Source organism: Carassius auratus, chromosome 48, assembly GCF_003368295.1.
Source record: "Carassius auratus strain Wakin chromosome 48, ASM336829v1, whole genome shotgun sequence".
NCBI lineage: Eukaryota > Metazoa > Chordata > Actinopteri > Cypriniformes > Cyprinidae > Carassius > Carassius auratus.
Genome location: NC_039290.1, coordinates 9,684,053 through 9,698,955, shown reverse-complemented (window position 1 = coordinate 9,698,955; position 14,903 = coordinate 9,684,053). Strand labels below are relative to the sequence as shown.

The 14,903-nt window shown below is 46.1% G+C and overlaps 1 protein-coding gene across 1 annotated transcript; it reads left to right on the top strand.

The window, feature by feature from the left end:
- The first annotated feature begins 2,921 nt into the window (after positions 1 to 2,921).
- Positions 2,922 to 13,209, top strand: LOC113065378 (C-type mannose receptor 2-like). Its single transcript, XM_026236599.1, has 5 exons — positions 2,922 to 3,023; positions 3,856 to 3,894; positions 4,075 to 4,467; positions 11,006 to 11,359; positions 12,754 to 13,209. The coding sequence occupies exons 2-5, from the start codon at positions 3,858 to 3,860 to the stop codon at positions 13,113 to 13,115; spliced, it is 1,146 nt and encodes a 381-aa protein (XP_026092384.1). The 5' UTR covers positions 2,922 to 3,023; positions 3,856 to 3,857; the 3' UTR covers positions 13,116 to 13,209.
- Positions 13,210 to 14,903: the final 1,694 nt, after the last annotated feature.

The window sequence follows — 14,903 nt, the reverse complement described above, 5'->3', positions numbered from 1 at the left end:
GTACCTGGGCTACAAGATTGGTAGAGGGCTCATCATGCCTCAGGAGAAGAAGTTTGAGGTGGTGAAGAAGTTCCTACATCCCACAAACAAGACCCAGGTACGAGCATTCTTGGGGTTGGTGGGCTACTACCGCTGCTTTCTCCTCTATAGTCTGCACCCTGTCAGACCTAATCAGGAAAGGGCAACCAGAGGCAATAGTCTGGACCCTTGAAACAGAAGCCGAATTCCAGACCCTGAAAACGGCCCAGACGTCCTCCCCCATCTTACACTCCCCAGACTTCGGCTGCCCCTTCACCCTATATACAGACGCCTACGGCACCGGCTTAGGAGCAGTTCTCTCTCAGCTCCGGGATGGAGAAGAGCACCCCGTGGTCTATATCAGTAGGAAACTCTCACCCGCAGAAACCAGGTATGCGGTGCTGGAGAAGGAGGCCCTGGCCATAAAGTAGGCAGTCCTGGAGTTGAATTACTAACTCTGGGGCCACCGGTTCACCCTCGTTATGGATTAGGCCCGCTCCAGTGTATTTCCCAGGTAAAAGACACAAAAACCCGGGTGACCCGGTGGTTCCTAGCCTTCCAGGACTTCTGTTTCCAAGTGCTACATCGGGCCTGGGCCGACTACAGGAATGCGGATGGATGCTCCCGGGGCTGGTCCAGATGGACAGGTCTGGCAGGTAACATAAAATTTCCCTTCCATAATATCCCCACAAAAAATTGTGTTTCCCCACAGAACCAGGGCAATGCCTGGAGGGTGAGGGGGGGATCAAACAATCATTACACCTGTGCGTGATGAGTGGAGCACCTGGAGCTCGTCCCCGCCTGCTACAAAAGCCAGAGGAAGAGGCTTCCAAGGCAAGTTGCACTGAAACTCCAGGAGACACCAACGAATGTCTTTGTTTGTCTGCTCATTCACAGACTCAGACGACACCCCAGGAGAGCGACATTCACCACAGAACTGCACCCCACATGCACAGAGTGGAAGCCTGCACCAGTCACCCTCCGGGGCACTTACCAGCTGTACAGGGTCTGTGTTGTCATTCACCCCGTAAGAAGCATGCAATGATTAATCCCATATTATAGCAAAAAATAAAAACTGAAAACGGTGCTTCTGAGAACAACTGAGAAAGTTAGTTCCAAAAGAGTGACCAGTGGGAAGACTGAGTCTGGAGCCCTGAATTGCCCACCTCCCTGTCAATGATCAAGCATCCTCTCAGCACCTGCGTTCAGAATCCTCTGGCAGCACCTCTGCTCACAGCACTATAACATTATTTCTGGGGAATGTTTTTAAATTCTAGTGAAGGAAAAATCATACTTTTTCTGTTGTCTCTTCTTTTTAAAAAAATTGAAAAGTAGTGCTTGAACCATTTTGCATGACCAATGATAAAAACTTGCTTCTGCTAATGCGCAGCTTGTTACAAAACCGAGTTCTGATTGGCCAATCACGTTATTCGTGACTTATCTCAAGAGGATCATTTTAATTTTTAATTTCCATGATAAGTTTTACATAATACAATTTATTAAATCAAAGGGAATGGTGATGGGGGAAGGTTGTTTTACTGATGGGATGCTTTTTGTCATTTATTTCAACCAGGGGATGCCATCCCCCCACATCCCCCCTCAATTTGAGCCCTGCAGGCGATAACAGCTCTAGATCTCGCCCCAACCTCAGTTTTTCAGCCAGTGACCGGTGCACTCTGTTGGACTCTGGCAGATACTCCAGGACTCCATCCCTAAAAACTTATCTTTTTTAATCAAGCAAAACACTGATGATTTAGCATATTTTACCTGAAAATCAATCCTGGTTTCCTGGTTCGATCATGTTTTTTTTAAACATCATCATCATTTTGAGGAAGAACGGCACACATTCAAATTCTGTCCTGAAGAATCCCTCTGTCCTGTATCTGATGATTCATCCCTGAGGAACACTGGGACATTCATGACTATCATCTGCATAAAAACAAGAAGAACAATATGTAAATTAACAGGGAAATAATTTGAATGTCACACAAACACACGAGACGCTGGAGATAAACAGAGACGAGGAATATGAGAATAATTTCAGTATTCATTAAACAATTACTATACAAAAATATATTTGTTCTCTTTCAGACCTCAGCAGACTCTCTTTCATGTCGAAGTCTCGACTTAATCTCAGACGTTTCCCCAGAGAAATAAAAACGGATATTGCACAGACATCGGCTATTTTTAATTTAAAGCTACTTATAAATACTTTAACCTAATCTACACTCTAACGCTAAAAGACAACCTTCTGCATTTTCACAAATAGTGTAATATTATACATTCTATACTGTTTTTACAAACGAGGACATCTCCAAATGAAGGTTTAACTCACTTCTGAGTATTTCACGAGTTCACCCTTACATCTAATCTGAAGGTGAATAGTAGACATATTTTGGCGCGCTGTCCTGGGGGAGGGGTCCGGGCCCGGAGCATAGCCCGAACACAATAAACTCCCCCTATCCCTATTTGGGATAAATAGATTAGAAGTGAGGAGTTGGGGTGGAGGAGGGATGCTGAAAAACTGCCGTGGGACAGGAGGTAGGAAGACTGGATATATATATATATATACACACATGCTTGTGTGCTAGTTAAGATGATTAGCTAAACGAGATGCACCTCTGCCTAAATTGGATGATTATCTGATTATCCTCCCGAACTTTGTTAATAAAACACATAAATGTAAAGATATTGTAATTGAAATCTACAGATGCAAATAAATAAAGTGCAATAAAATAAACACTTTAATGTGCAGTTTGGATGTATAAACACTCTCTCTCTCTCTCACACACACACACACACACACACAAAGACACACACACAAACTGTAGCCATGGGGCAATAAAGCAGGAAACACACCTGAATAAAGACCTAAACCACGGAAGGGAGTTTTTCTGTCCAGGAAAAGCAAAGCTGGGAGGAGCAGAAGAGGAGAAATGATCGTGATATCAGTCTGTCCTGATAAAAGAAGAAACACTATCACTCCTGAATCACAGCATCTACAGGTAAGAAACTCTGAGATCATGATTACTGATAGTTTAACTTCACATTGATTATGATCTGACTGATTTAACTGTGTTTATATTATATTACACTCAGCTGATCACAGGTTAACTAGTGAATGTCTGGATTTTGTAAATTTTGTCTGTTGCTATCTTAACTTTTTCAGTTTAATTATATACAGCTTCTTTAAAACATTATGGAGAAAATAAACCAAAAATAAATAAACTTAAAAATAAACTTCATATCCATTGATTGATACAAAGATTTCCTCACAATTAATTTTGTAATAAAACAAGTGTAACTTACGTTTAAATTATTATATAAAAAAAAAGAAAATAAAAGTACAATTTAGTAAAATTGTGTTTGCAGTAGTGTACTTACAGCAGCAGTGCAACACTCGATCTCACTGAGAGAGTTTGATTCTGGAGCTTTTAACAGCAGAAATGTGCCGCATAAAACAATAGACTGAAATAAATATTATAATTCTTAATGGTAAAAGACTAAATATCCTACGGTGAATACTTGTTACTTGGTTAAGAGTAAGTTAATATACAGTGACAAACTGTTATAAATCTAACAGGACATTTCATGTCATTTAACAGTACTTTTATTTTTAATTATATCACTTTATCTGTGTTTAAGGTGGTTGTCGGTGTATTATATTAACATTATATGAGTTAATGAAATATTTACTTTGCATGTAAGTGTTAACTTCTTGTGTGTATTTATAGCTGAAGTAGAGTCTAATAAGCAATGATAAAGTAGAAATGGCATGATCTGATGTTCTGGATCTGGTCAGATGTTTCTTGAGACTGATTTGTGTTTTTCTCTCAGAAATGGAGAGAATCACATGTATGTCTCTTCTGCTCACAGGTGAGTGAGTGCTTGACTAGTTCTAGTGTTGATAGTTAGTGTTAGTGCTGCTGACCGTGTTCAAGTGTGTTTGAATGAGTGTGTAATGTGTGTGTTGTTGAGGAGATTGAGTAAAATACTAAGATACTCCACTACTGTACTAGCACTTCTTGTCTTGAATGTGAATGTGTCTCTCCTCAGCTGTGGTCAGTTCTTCTGCACGAGCTCCGCGTCAGTATCACTTTGTGAATCAGAACCTGAGCTGGACTGAAGCTCAGAGTTACTGCAGAAAGAAATACACAGATCTGGTCACTATCAGTGACATACAAGAACAGAATGACATTGAACAGGCCATAAAGAGAGTGAACAGCAATGCTGACCGTGTCTGGATTGGACTGAGGAGCACAGACTCATGGATATGGTCTCTGAGTGACCCTGCCTTCTACAGAGGAAATGAGTCTCAGTACAGGAACTGGGGAACAGAACAACCAAATGGAGATGGAGACTGTATTTACATGGATTGTGTGAATGATCATAAAGGACAGTGGCATGATGTAGACTGTAGTACAACAAGGCCTTTCATCTGCTATAATGGTGAGTTCAGCTGTATGTTTAATAACTAATGAACTCTGAACTATTACTGAACCAAACTCACACAATCATCTTCTGTAGAGCTGCTTATAACTGAATCAAATTCGTTTCTGACAGTTTTTTTATTACTGCGATGCTGCTTGTTTGAATCAATCTGTATTTTGTATAATGTGCTACAAATTCTCAGAGAAATGTGCTAAAAGACCATATTAAGTATTTTCACATCCAGTAATAATAAAAAACTTTTAATTTTGAATAATGAATAACAATTAAATGTGGGGATTTGTCTCTTTGTTCTTGCTTAATGAAAACGTCTCGGTTACGTATGGTAACCCTCGTTCCCTGAAGGAGGGAACGGAGACGCCACGTCGGATGACCGACGAATATGGGATATCGCTTCGATAGACCAATCTACTTCGAGTGTAAACTAAACGAGCCAATGCACATTGGCATGCAATTATTGCATCCAGCTGCCGCTGATCACTGCGTGAGTATAAGAGGGCAGCAGGTGCAATGCATACCAGTTTTTCGCTGAGGAGCCGAGCCGGGAACCCGGCAGCTCAGCGGCGGTACAGCAACCATGGCGACGGGACGTGGCGTCTCCGTTCCCTCCTTCAGGGAACGAGGGTTACCATACGTAACCGAGACGTTCCCTTTCAGTCGGTCACTCTCGACGCCACGTCGGATGACCGACGAATATGGGATCCCTATCAAAGCGCCATGTGTGCTGCCCCTTCCAGTGCCCTGTGCGAGCCGCCTGCGCCCCTATTAGGTGTAGGCCGGGGCTCAGAACAAGTAGCTCCACTCACCATTGTCAAAGCACTACCTCACTGGGTGAGATTGGATAACACTGGGAAAACGTACCCGGTCCGCTTGGAGCCGGGACGCTGCGGAAGCCCCATCCTTCCCGAAGGAGGTCTCGGAGGCAAATACACATATAGCTTCCGCTTAGGAGTATACGGAGAAATTTGAGGTGATTAAAACCCTCTTGGGAAGGCAGAAGTCTGCCGGGGAAACACGGGCTCTAAGGCTATACCGTGGACTATACACATACGAGTACCGCTTAGGTCTCAATATGGAGCCCAGCCTTCCATGGTTCTCACGGATTCATCATGAAGGCCTGGCGCCGGACGTTCCGCCGCGTCCAGCTGCCTAGGGTGATGGAGGAACTCAACAGGGTCTACAGTTCGGACACTCTGGAGCAGTTTTAGCAAGCCGACACTAACCGGGGCCTCTCAGTGCCACTACCCGTTTGAGGTGAGAACACAGGAGGATACCGGCTCTACACGAAGGCTATAGAACCTAGCGAACGTGTTAGGGGTCGCCCAGCCCGCAGCTCTACAAATATCTGTCAGCGAGGCGCCACGAGCCAGCGCCCAGGAGGATGCAACACTTCTAGTTGAGTGAGCTCGAAGCCTGAACGGGCAGGGCACATCCTGAGCCTGATAAGCCAGGGTTATGGCATCCACAATCCAGTGGGCCATCCTCTGCTTAGAGACGGCATTCCCCTTCTGCCGGCCTCCGTAACAGACAAAGAGCTGGTCTGAGGTCCTGAAGCTTTGCGTCCGGTCCACGTAGCACCTTAATGCTCGAACAGGACAAAGCAAAGCCAGGGCTGGGTCTGCCTCCTCCAGGGGCAGCGCTTGCAGGTTCACCACTTGGTCTTTGAAGGGTGTAGTGGGAACCTTGGGCACGTAGCCAGGCCGGGGCCTCAGGATTACCTGGGAGTCAGCCGGCCCGAACTCTAGGCACGAATCGTTGACCGAAAATGCATGCAGGTCCCCTACCCTCTTGATGGAGGCCAGTGCAAGCAGGAGCACAGTTTTCAATGAAAGAAACTTTAGCTCAACTGAATGCAAAGGCTCGAATGGGCCCTGCTGTAGTGATTTAAGCACTAGAGACAGGTCCCAAGAGGGTATACAGGGGGGCCGGGATGGATTTAACCTCCTGGCCCCTCTAGGGAACCTGATGATGAGGTCATGCTTACCCAAAGACTTCCCATTCACAGGGTCATGGTACGCAGCAATAGCGGCAACCTGGACTTTGAGGGTGGAGGGAGACAGCCTTCGCTCCAACCCTTGCTGCAAAAAGGATAGCACGGCCGCAATCGGGCATCTTCGGGGGTCTTCTCGGCGAGAAGAACACCACTCAACGAACAGGTTCCACTTCAAGGCATAGGCGTGTCTCGTAGACTGTGCTCTTGCCGAAGTGATGGTGTTAACTACCTCTTGGGGTAGGTCACCTAGAACCTCCGCGTCCCGTCCAGGGACCAAACATGGAGTTTCCAAAGGTCTGGACGCGGGTGCCAAATGGTGCCCCGTCTCTGAGTCAGTAAATCCCTCCTCAGAGGAACCAGCCAAGGAGGGGCTGTCGAGAGGAGCACTAGTTCGGGGAACCAGGTCCGAGTAGGCCAATATGGCGCTACTAGTAAGACTTGGTCCTCGTCCTCCTGGACTTTGCACAACGTCTGTGCGAGAAGGCTCACTGGGGGAAACGCATACTTGCGTAGGTCCCGCGGCCAGCTGTGTGCCAGTGCATCCGTGCCGAGAGTTCCCTCGGTCAGGGAGTAGAAAGCCTGGCAGTGAGAGGTCTCTGGAGCAGCAAACAGGTCTACCTGAGCGGCTCTGAACCGCCTCCAAATCAGCTGGACCGTCAGGGGATGGAGTCGCCATTCTCCCGGGAGCATTGCTCAAGACAGCTCGTCGGCTGTACGACTGAGCAGGCCTGGAATGTGAACAGCACGAAGTGCCTCAGAACCTTCTGACTCCAAAGGAGGAGGTGGCGGGCGAGTTGCAAGATGCGACGAGAGCGCAGACCACCTTGGTGGTTGATGTACGCAACAGTCGCAGTGTTGTCCAATCGGACCAGCACAGGCTTGCCTCGTAAGAGACCTTTGAGACGGTTCAAGGCAAGGTGCGTTGCTAACAACTCTAGGCAATTGATGTGCCACTGCAGCTGCGGGCCCGTCCAAACCCCTGAGACTGCATGCCCGTTGTACGTGGCCCCCCCGGCGGTGGTGGAGGCATGCGTGTAAACCACAGCATGCCTGGAGATCTGCTCTAGGGGCACCCCTGCCCAAAGGAATGTCAGATCTGACCACGGAGTGAGGGTTTGGCGACAGGCCGGTGTAACTTGGACCCGGTGAGTGCCGCGCTTCCACGCCCACCTCAGGACTCGGCCATAAAGCCAGTGCCGGAGCGGTCTCATATGTAATAGGCCGAGCGGTGTAAGTGCCGCTGTGGCCACCATATGCCCCAGGAGCCTCTGAAAGAGTTTCAGTGGGACCGCCGTCCTGCTCTTGGACGTATTCAAGCAGGCTAGCACCGACCGCGCACGTTCCTCTGTGAGGCGTGCTGTCTGTTCGACCGAATCCAACTCCATACCGAGAAAAGAGATCCTCTGCAATGGTGAGAGTTTGCTCTTTTCCCAGCTGACCTGAAGGCCCAACAGGCTCAGGTGCCGGAGCACCACATCCCTGTGCTCGCACAACTGATCTCGAGACTGTGCTAGTATCAGCCAATTGAGAATGCGAACACTCTGCTCTCTGAGAGGGACGAGAGCTGCCTCCGTGACTTCCGTGAAGACACAGGGAGACTGGGACAGCCGGAAGGGCAGGACCTTGTACTGATATGCTAGTCCTTCGAACGCAAGCCGCAGAAAAGGTCTGTGGCGCGGAAGTATGGACACATGAAAGTACACGTCCTTCAGGTCGATCGCTGCAAACCAATCTTGGGGACGGACGCACCTGAAAATGCGTTTCTGTGTCAACATTTTGAACTGTAGCCGATAGAGGGCCCGATTCAAAACTCGCAGATCCAAGACCGGTCGTAACCCACCGCTTTTCTTGGGTACAATGAGGTACGGGCTGTAAAGCCCCTTCCTCATATCGGCTGGAGGGACCGGCTCTATCGCGGCCTTCGCCAGTAGGACTGCGATCTCTTTCCGCAAGACAGGGGCATCGGACGCTTCCACTGTAGTGAAGCGGACACCGCAGAGCTTGGGGGGAAGCCGGGCGATCTGAATCGCATAGCCGAGGCTGATGGTTCGCAGAAGCCAGCGAGACGGGCTGGGTAGCGCTGACCAGGCGCCTAAGAACCGTACAAGCGGGACCAGCAGAACCACAGCCGTACCCGCAGTGGGGCAGCGAGGTGGAACACAGGGGCCCAACTCGGGCGGCTTGTGAGCAGGCCGGAGTGTGGTGCGAGTGTGGGGTGCAGGGCTCACCTGGTTCCACGGGTTGGCAGAGGGTGCGTGAGTAGGGCCTTTGTTGACGCTCTCGAACTGCCCGCAGCTGCCATCTGGCGAAGGAGGAGGATGAGTGAGGTCCGGTGCTTGGCCGTCCGCAACTCTCCGTGCCCTCCTGGGACCCAGAGAGGGAGGAAACTACTCTCCTGTCGAGATTTCCAAATTCTCCGCCTGGCCCTCCTCCAGGGGAGGGAGAGGTGCCTACACCATCCCCCAGAAAGCAGCTACCTCTCTCTGGGTCACCCGTCCCAGGGCCTCTTGCTCTTCTGCTTACCGTCAGGTTTGACGGGGGCCAGGACGGGAGGGGCAGCCTGCCTGTGCCCAGCTCAACGGCACCACTTGGAGGCTGCTGCAGATGCGACGCGTGAGCAGGGGCGGATGCAGGGGGCTGCCCTCGGCGACGAGCAGGCTGGGGCACTGCAGCCGGCGGGTGGGTGGAGATAGCAGCAGCTGCCCGCCGGGGCAGGATGTGTCGGATCGCCTCAGTCTGCTTCTGGGCAGCCAAGAATTGCTGGGCCAAAATCTCGACTGCGTCGCCGAAGAGGCCGGTCTGGGACACAGGGGCATTGAGAAACCGGACCTTGTCGGTGTCCCTCATGTCTGCCAGACCCAGCCACAGATGGCGCTCCTGGACCACTAATGTGGACATCGCACGACCCAGCGAACTCGCGGTGACCTTCGTCGCTCGAAGCGCAAGGTCAGTGGCGGTTCGGAGCTCTTCCAGAAGCGCTGGATCGTGACCACCCTCGTGCAGGTCTTTCAGTGCCTTAGCCTTGTGCACCTGCAGTAACGCCATAGCGTGTAAGGCGGAAGCAGCTTCCCCGCAAGCCACATAGGCACTGCCGGTCAGACCAGACGAGTGCCTACAGGCCCGGGAAGGGAGCACCGGGTCTCCACGCCAGGAGGCGGCGGACTTAGGACACAATTGCATCGCTACCGCCCGCTCCACCGACGGGATTCCTGAATACCCCTTCGCTGCACCGCCCTCGAGGGTGGTGAGGGAGGAGGAGCCCACCGGCTGGTTTCTGGCAGTAAAAGGTGCCATCCACGACTTGGTGAGCTCGTCATGCACTTCCGGAAAGAAAGGCACTGGGGTGGGGCGCTGAGAACCAGCGCGCACCACCCCGAGAAACCAATCATCCAGCCGTGAGGGCTCGGGACGCGGTGGGGGATTCCACTCGAGCCCTACCCTCTCGGCGGCCCGGGAAAGCATAGCTGCCACTTCGGGATCCGAATCAGGCTTTGTCACCATCCCAGAGGACGGTAGCGCAACCGAACCGTGATCCGACAGCTCTCCCTCCGATGCTGAGATCGACATCTGGTCGGGGGGAGTCCCACTGGATACCGCTGGTACGCTCTTTGAAGAGGGCCCAGCGCGTTCCTTGGGTTGCTCCACTGGATCGGAGGTGCTAGAGGAGTGATGGTCCCCAGAGGGTTGGTTCCCTGCGGGGTTTGCCACCACTGTGATCCTCAAACCACTCGCGCTACTGCCGGAAGTGGTTCTCGTCTGTCGGCCGCCAGAACGAGTCCCAGATCGCGGCCGCGGCAACGGGACTCCGCCCCCCTGAAGGTAGCGGAGCCTGGTTTGCAGCTCCGAGATGGTCATATTCCCGCAGTGAGAACATGACTCATCCACGAAAGCCACCTCAGCGTGCTCGACGCCCAGACACGTGAGGCAGCGATCGTGACCATCACCCGGTGCCAGGTAACGACCGCACCCAGAAACGCACGGGTGAAACGGCATCCTTATAAGGACGATCCGTCGTCTTTACAAAGACGCACCCGTGAAGCTCTTTTAGAGAGAATTTGCTCTTTTAGGAAATGCTCTTTCAGTGCTGAGGCGCACAGGGGGGATGGCCGCTTGCAACACGACAGGGGTAGTGCAACCTGAAGTGTGCAGATCCACTCGACACAGGAACGACCGCCGCTGAAGCGCCGTCTCGCCAACACACGAAGCTTCCGAGAGCGTGCTGAACTCGTAGTTCACAGCAGACACAGTTGAGCAGAGCGATACTAACGCTCGGCTCCGAAGCGAAAAGCTGGTATGCATTGCACCTGCTGCCCTCTTATACTCACGCAGTGATCAGCGGCAGCTGGATGCAATAATTGCATGCCAATGTGCATTGGCTCGTTTAGTTTACACTCGAAGTAGATTGGTCTATCGAAGCGATATCCCATATTCGTCGGTCATCCGACGTGGCGTCGAGAGTGACCGACTGAAAGGGAACAGAGAATTCTTTCTGTTATGTTTAAATTCTCTAAATCAATTTCAGACAAATGTCTTTCTGTTTTAAAGGCAGCAGTAAAGGATTCATCATTGTACAAGAGAAAAAGAACTGGACTGAAGCTCAGAAATACTGCAGAGAGAGACACACAGATCTGGCCAGCGTGAGGAATCAGACTGAGAATGAACAGATTCAGAAGATCATAGACCAAAACATAACTTCAAGTGATCAAGATAAACGAGTCTGGATTGGTCTGCACAGACTCTGGGTTTGGTCAGATAACAGCACCTCCACATTCACACACTGGAAATCTAATAGACCCGCATCCAGAAACACTAATCACGATGACTGTGCATTGATTGACCGCCAAGGAATATGGAAAGATGAGGAGTGTTCAGAAGAGCATCCCTTTGTGTGTTATGATGGTGAGTAGATCAATCCTCTGAACTGCTGTACGTCTACATGTCAAGCTACAGAAACTCTCTCATCATTACAGAAGAAGCTTAACGAACGCACTATAACTTCACGTGTGTTCCTGTTATTATAGATTATATATTATAGATATAATGTGAATTTGCTCATCATTTTCTCTCCTTCATGTTGTTCCAAACTTTTAAGACTTCAGTAAATCTTCAAAATACAAATTAAGATATTTTTAAAGAAACCTGAGAGATTAAAAAAACCAGGTAACCAAAACTTACAAGATCTAAACACAATTTAAGGAGAATCCATGTGAATCAAGAGTTTTAAGTTGAATAATGACATTATTGAGTCAGACAGTAGAGCTGTGAATACCTGATTTTAACTTGTTTGTGATTGACTAACTTTACACAGTTATTGAACCAAACTGAATCAACACTGAACTGGGCCGGGTTTCCCGATAACGATTGATCTTAGCGCTTAAAAAAGTTTTCTACGAGTCATTTTGCGATCGTTTGTTATTGTTTCACATGCATTTCCCAAAAATGCACTTTTGCATGTTAACATTTGCACGTAGCTGTGCTTTTAGTGCTACTTAGGAGTCGCTGTCCGTTTGTCAAGTGCTGAAATGTCACCTTATAGAATGGTTTGTAATTGTAGTACACGATCATTTATTGATGTTAACCTAATGCTGCGTTCAAGACAGACAACTTGGATACAACTTTAATACAATACAATATTACATAATATTATATTATAGTGTATAATATTATACTTTACATAATAATATATAATATACTTTATATACAGTGTAGAGAGAGAGAGAGAGAGACGTTATTTGCGGGTCAAATAAAAGTCATTGACGTTTTTTTTTTCCTGTCTTTGAAGAACTTCCTACAACGTTAAAATATGGCCCTTAATGTTTGATTCATATGGATTCGGTTTTGACGCGTTTATTACTTTCTGGATCTTCTAAATTCTGGCTACCTGGACTTTCAATGGAGGACCAGAAACATCTCAGGCTTCATTAATAATATCTTCATGCTTTTCATCTCTGTTTTGAAGATTAACCAAAGTCTTAGAGGTCTGGAACCTCATGAGAAAAACTTTTCATTTTTAGGTGAACTATCACTTAAAAATATATATGGTTCAAGTAAGATTTCTCATTGTCATTTATTTTTTCTTGATGTATTAAAATAACTAAAACTAAAAAAAAAAATAATAATAATAATTAATAATAATAAAGTATATATAAACATATATAAATTAATTAAAAAAATCTAAATATTTATAAAAACTATATTAATATCTCAATAATACTAAATGAACACTGGCTCCTGTATTTCAAAGTTAAATGTTTTGTATCCTAATTTTCTTGCTCATCTGTTTGTGTTTCCAGATAATCTGGTTCTGGTCCAAGAGAATAAGACGTGGACTGAAGCTCTGAGACGCTGCAGAAACATGGACATGGACCTGGTGTCGGTGGATTCGGAGCAGATGCAGCAGCGGGTGATGAATGTGACCTCGAGCGCTCTCTCTGATCACGTGTGGCTGGGTCTGCGTCACTCCTGCACAGTGGGGATCTGGTTCTGGGTCAAAGGTCAGACCGTGTGCTACGATCAGTGGGCTTCTGGTTATGACATCGGACTGGACGAATGTGATAAGACGGTGAGATCCGGAGCCATTCGGACCCGTGATAATCACTGGATCAGCCTTCCTGAAACTGAAGAAATCAACTTCATCTGCACCAAGTACATGTGATCCAGATTACACAATCAGATTACTAACATGAAGCACTTGTGATGAGATTATATAATATTTTAAAATGCCCATAATCAGATGCCTGTTAATTATTGATTTTATTGATTACATATTCAGACAATGGCAGTAAATTATTAATGTGATCATAAAAAGTACTCAGAATACATTACTAATAATCTGTAATCTAATAGATTGTTACTAAATAAAGTTTTCGTCATGTATTTTGGAATCCTTAATGGACTAAAAATCACCCACTGTGTGTGAGTCAAATAACCGTTTTTACAAATTCAGTCAAGCCGTTTGGACTCAAATGATTCAATTCAATTCGATTCAGTTCAATTAGATTCAATTCAATTAATTTCCATATTTGAATATTCAATTAAATATTTGCTTTTTCACTATACACATTTCAAAGCAGCTGCACAGAAAATGTATATTTCATGGTTAGAACTAGCAAGTTTCTTGTTATTTGAACTCAAATGATCTCCATTTATAGTCTAATGTCTATTTGAACTTCTATAATGTTTATTCACTTCCATGACTCATGAGGTGATGGATACAAATATTTACTGTGTTTCCTTTCATTTTGCATTATTATTGTTTTTGTTTGTTTGTTTAGCACATACTATTACTAATTACTGCTTATATTTACTTTTTTGTTGAATCAATAGGCTAAGCAAACTCCATCTAAGATGACTTAAATATGTTTTTATATAATCATATAAATGTAAATACATACATGCAATTTAATGAAAATGATTCTGTATTTTAACCTCTGCTTTTGCTTGTTTCATACAGAGTTCCTAAATGGAAACTGTGATGCAAAATACTTATAGAATTACATTTGAGATCATATTTCACTGCTTTTGCATTTCTCCATTCACTCAGACAAAACATGAAAGCATTAAAATATAATTTTTCCTCCTATCTCATATGTTTTCCATCACCATTTGCATTTAGGGACTTTCCTAATCCAGCTTTCTAATAAACATGATGTTGTGGACTATGACTATTTTTGTCTCACTGAAAATGAGTGTGATGTTTCTCATTTGTAAGTTACTTTGTATAAAACAATCTACAAAGAATGCATGCAAACATAAATGGATTAATGTAATATTAAAATAGTGCTTATTGATACTCCAATATTGCGACAAATTACAGTATCTACAAATATATACAAAAGCCAAAAGCAAAAAAAAAACTTAGAAGATGTTGCTGTTGATTCTGTGAATTGGGGTTGGCACCTGAGCCCATTAATCACCTAAATTGCCAGTCTACTGGAAATACCTGTGTTCGTGCCTTGGATGCTGTTCATGAGATCACCAATTGACCGGGGAGAGTCAGTCTTTGGTTTTGGACTCTTTGGTTGTGTTGTATTTTGTTACTCTTTTCATTTTCACTTCAACACTACATTACATTTCACACCTGAATCTTGCTTTACACACTGACCTTATTGACGAATACAGAAATACTGTTATTTTCTTTAATTGTTTTCATTCTATCATTTAATGTTGTCTTATTTTGTAATTAAATAAATATTACTTTGAGCCTATAGTTTGGTTTTCGTGTGTCCCTTGTTTTGTTGCTTTCCTTGAGCCAAGGGTCGTAACAAATTGGGGGCTTGTCCTTGCTTAGGTTATTTGATTGCATTGATTATTTTTGGACAAACGAAATTGATTTGTACCAAAGTCAATTTGTTCACCGTGTGAAATCACCAGTTGGTAAGTACATGTGCATTATTATTATTTTTTTGAACGTGATTTTTCTCTGATAGGTATAGCGGCATGT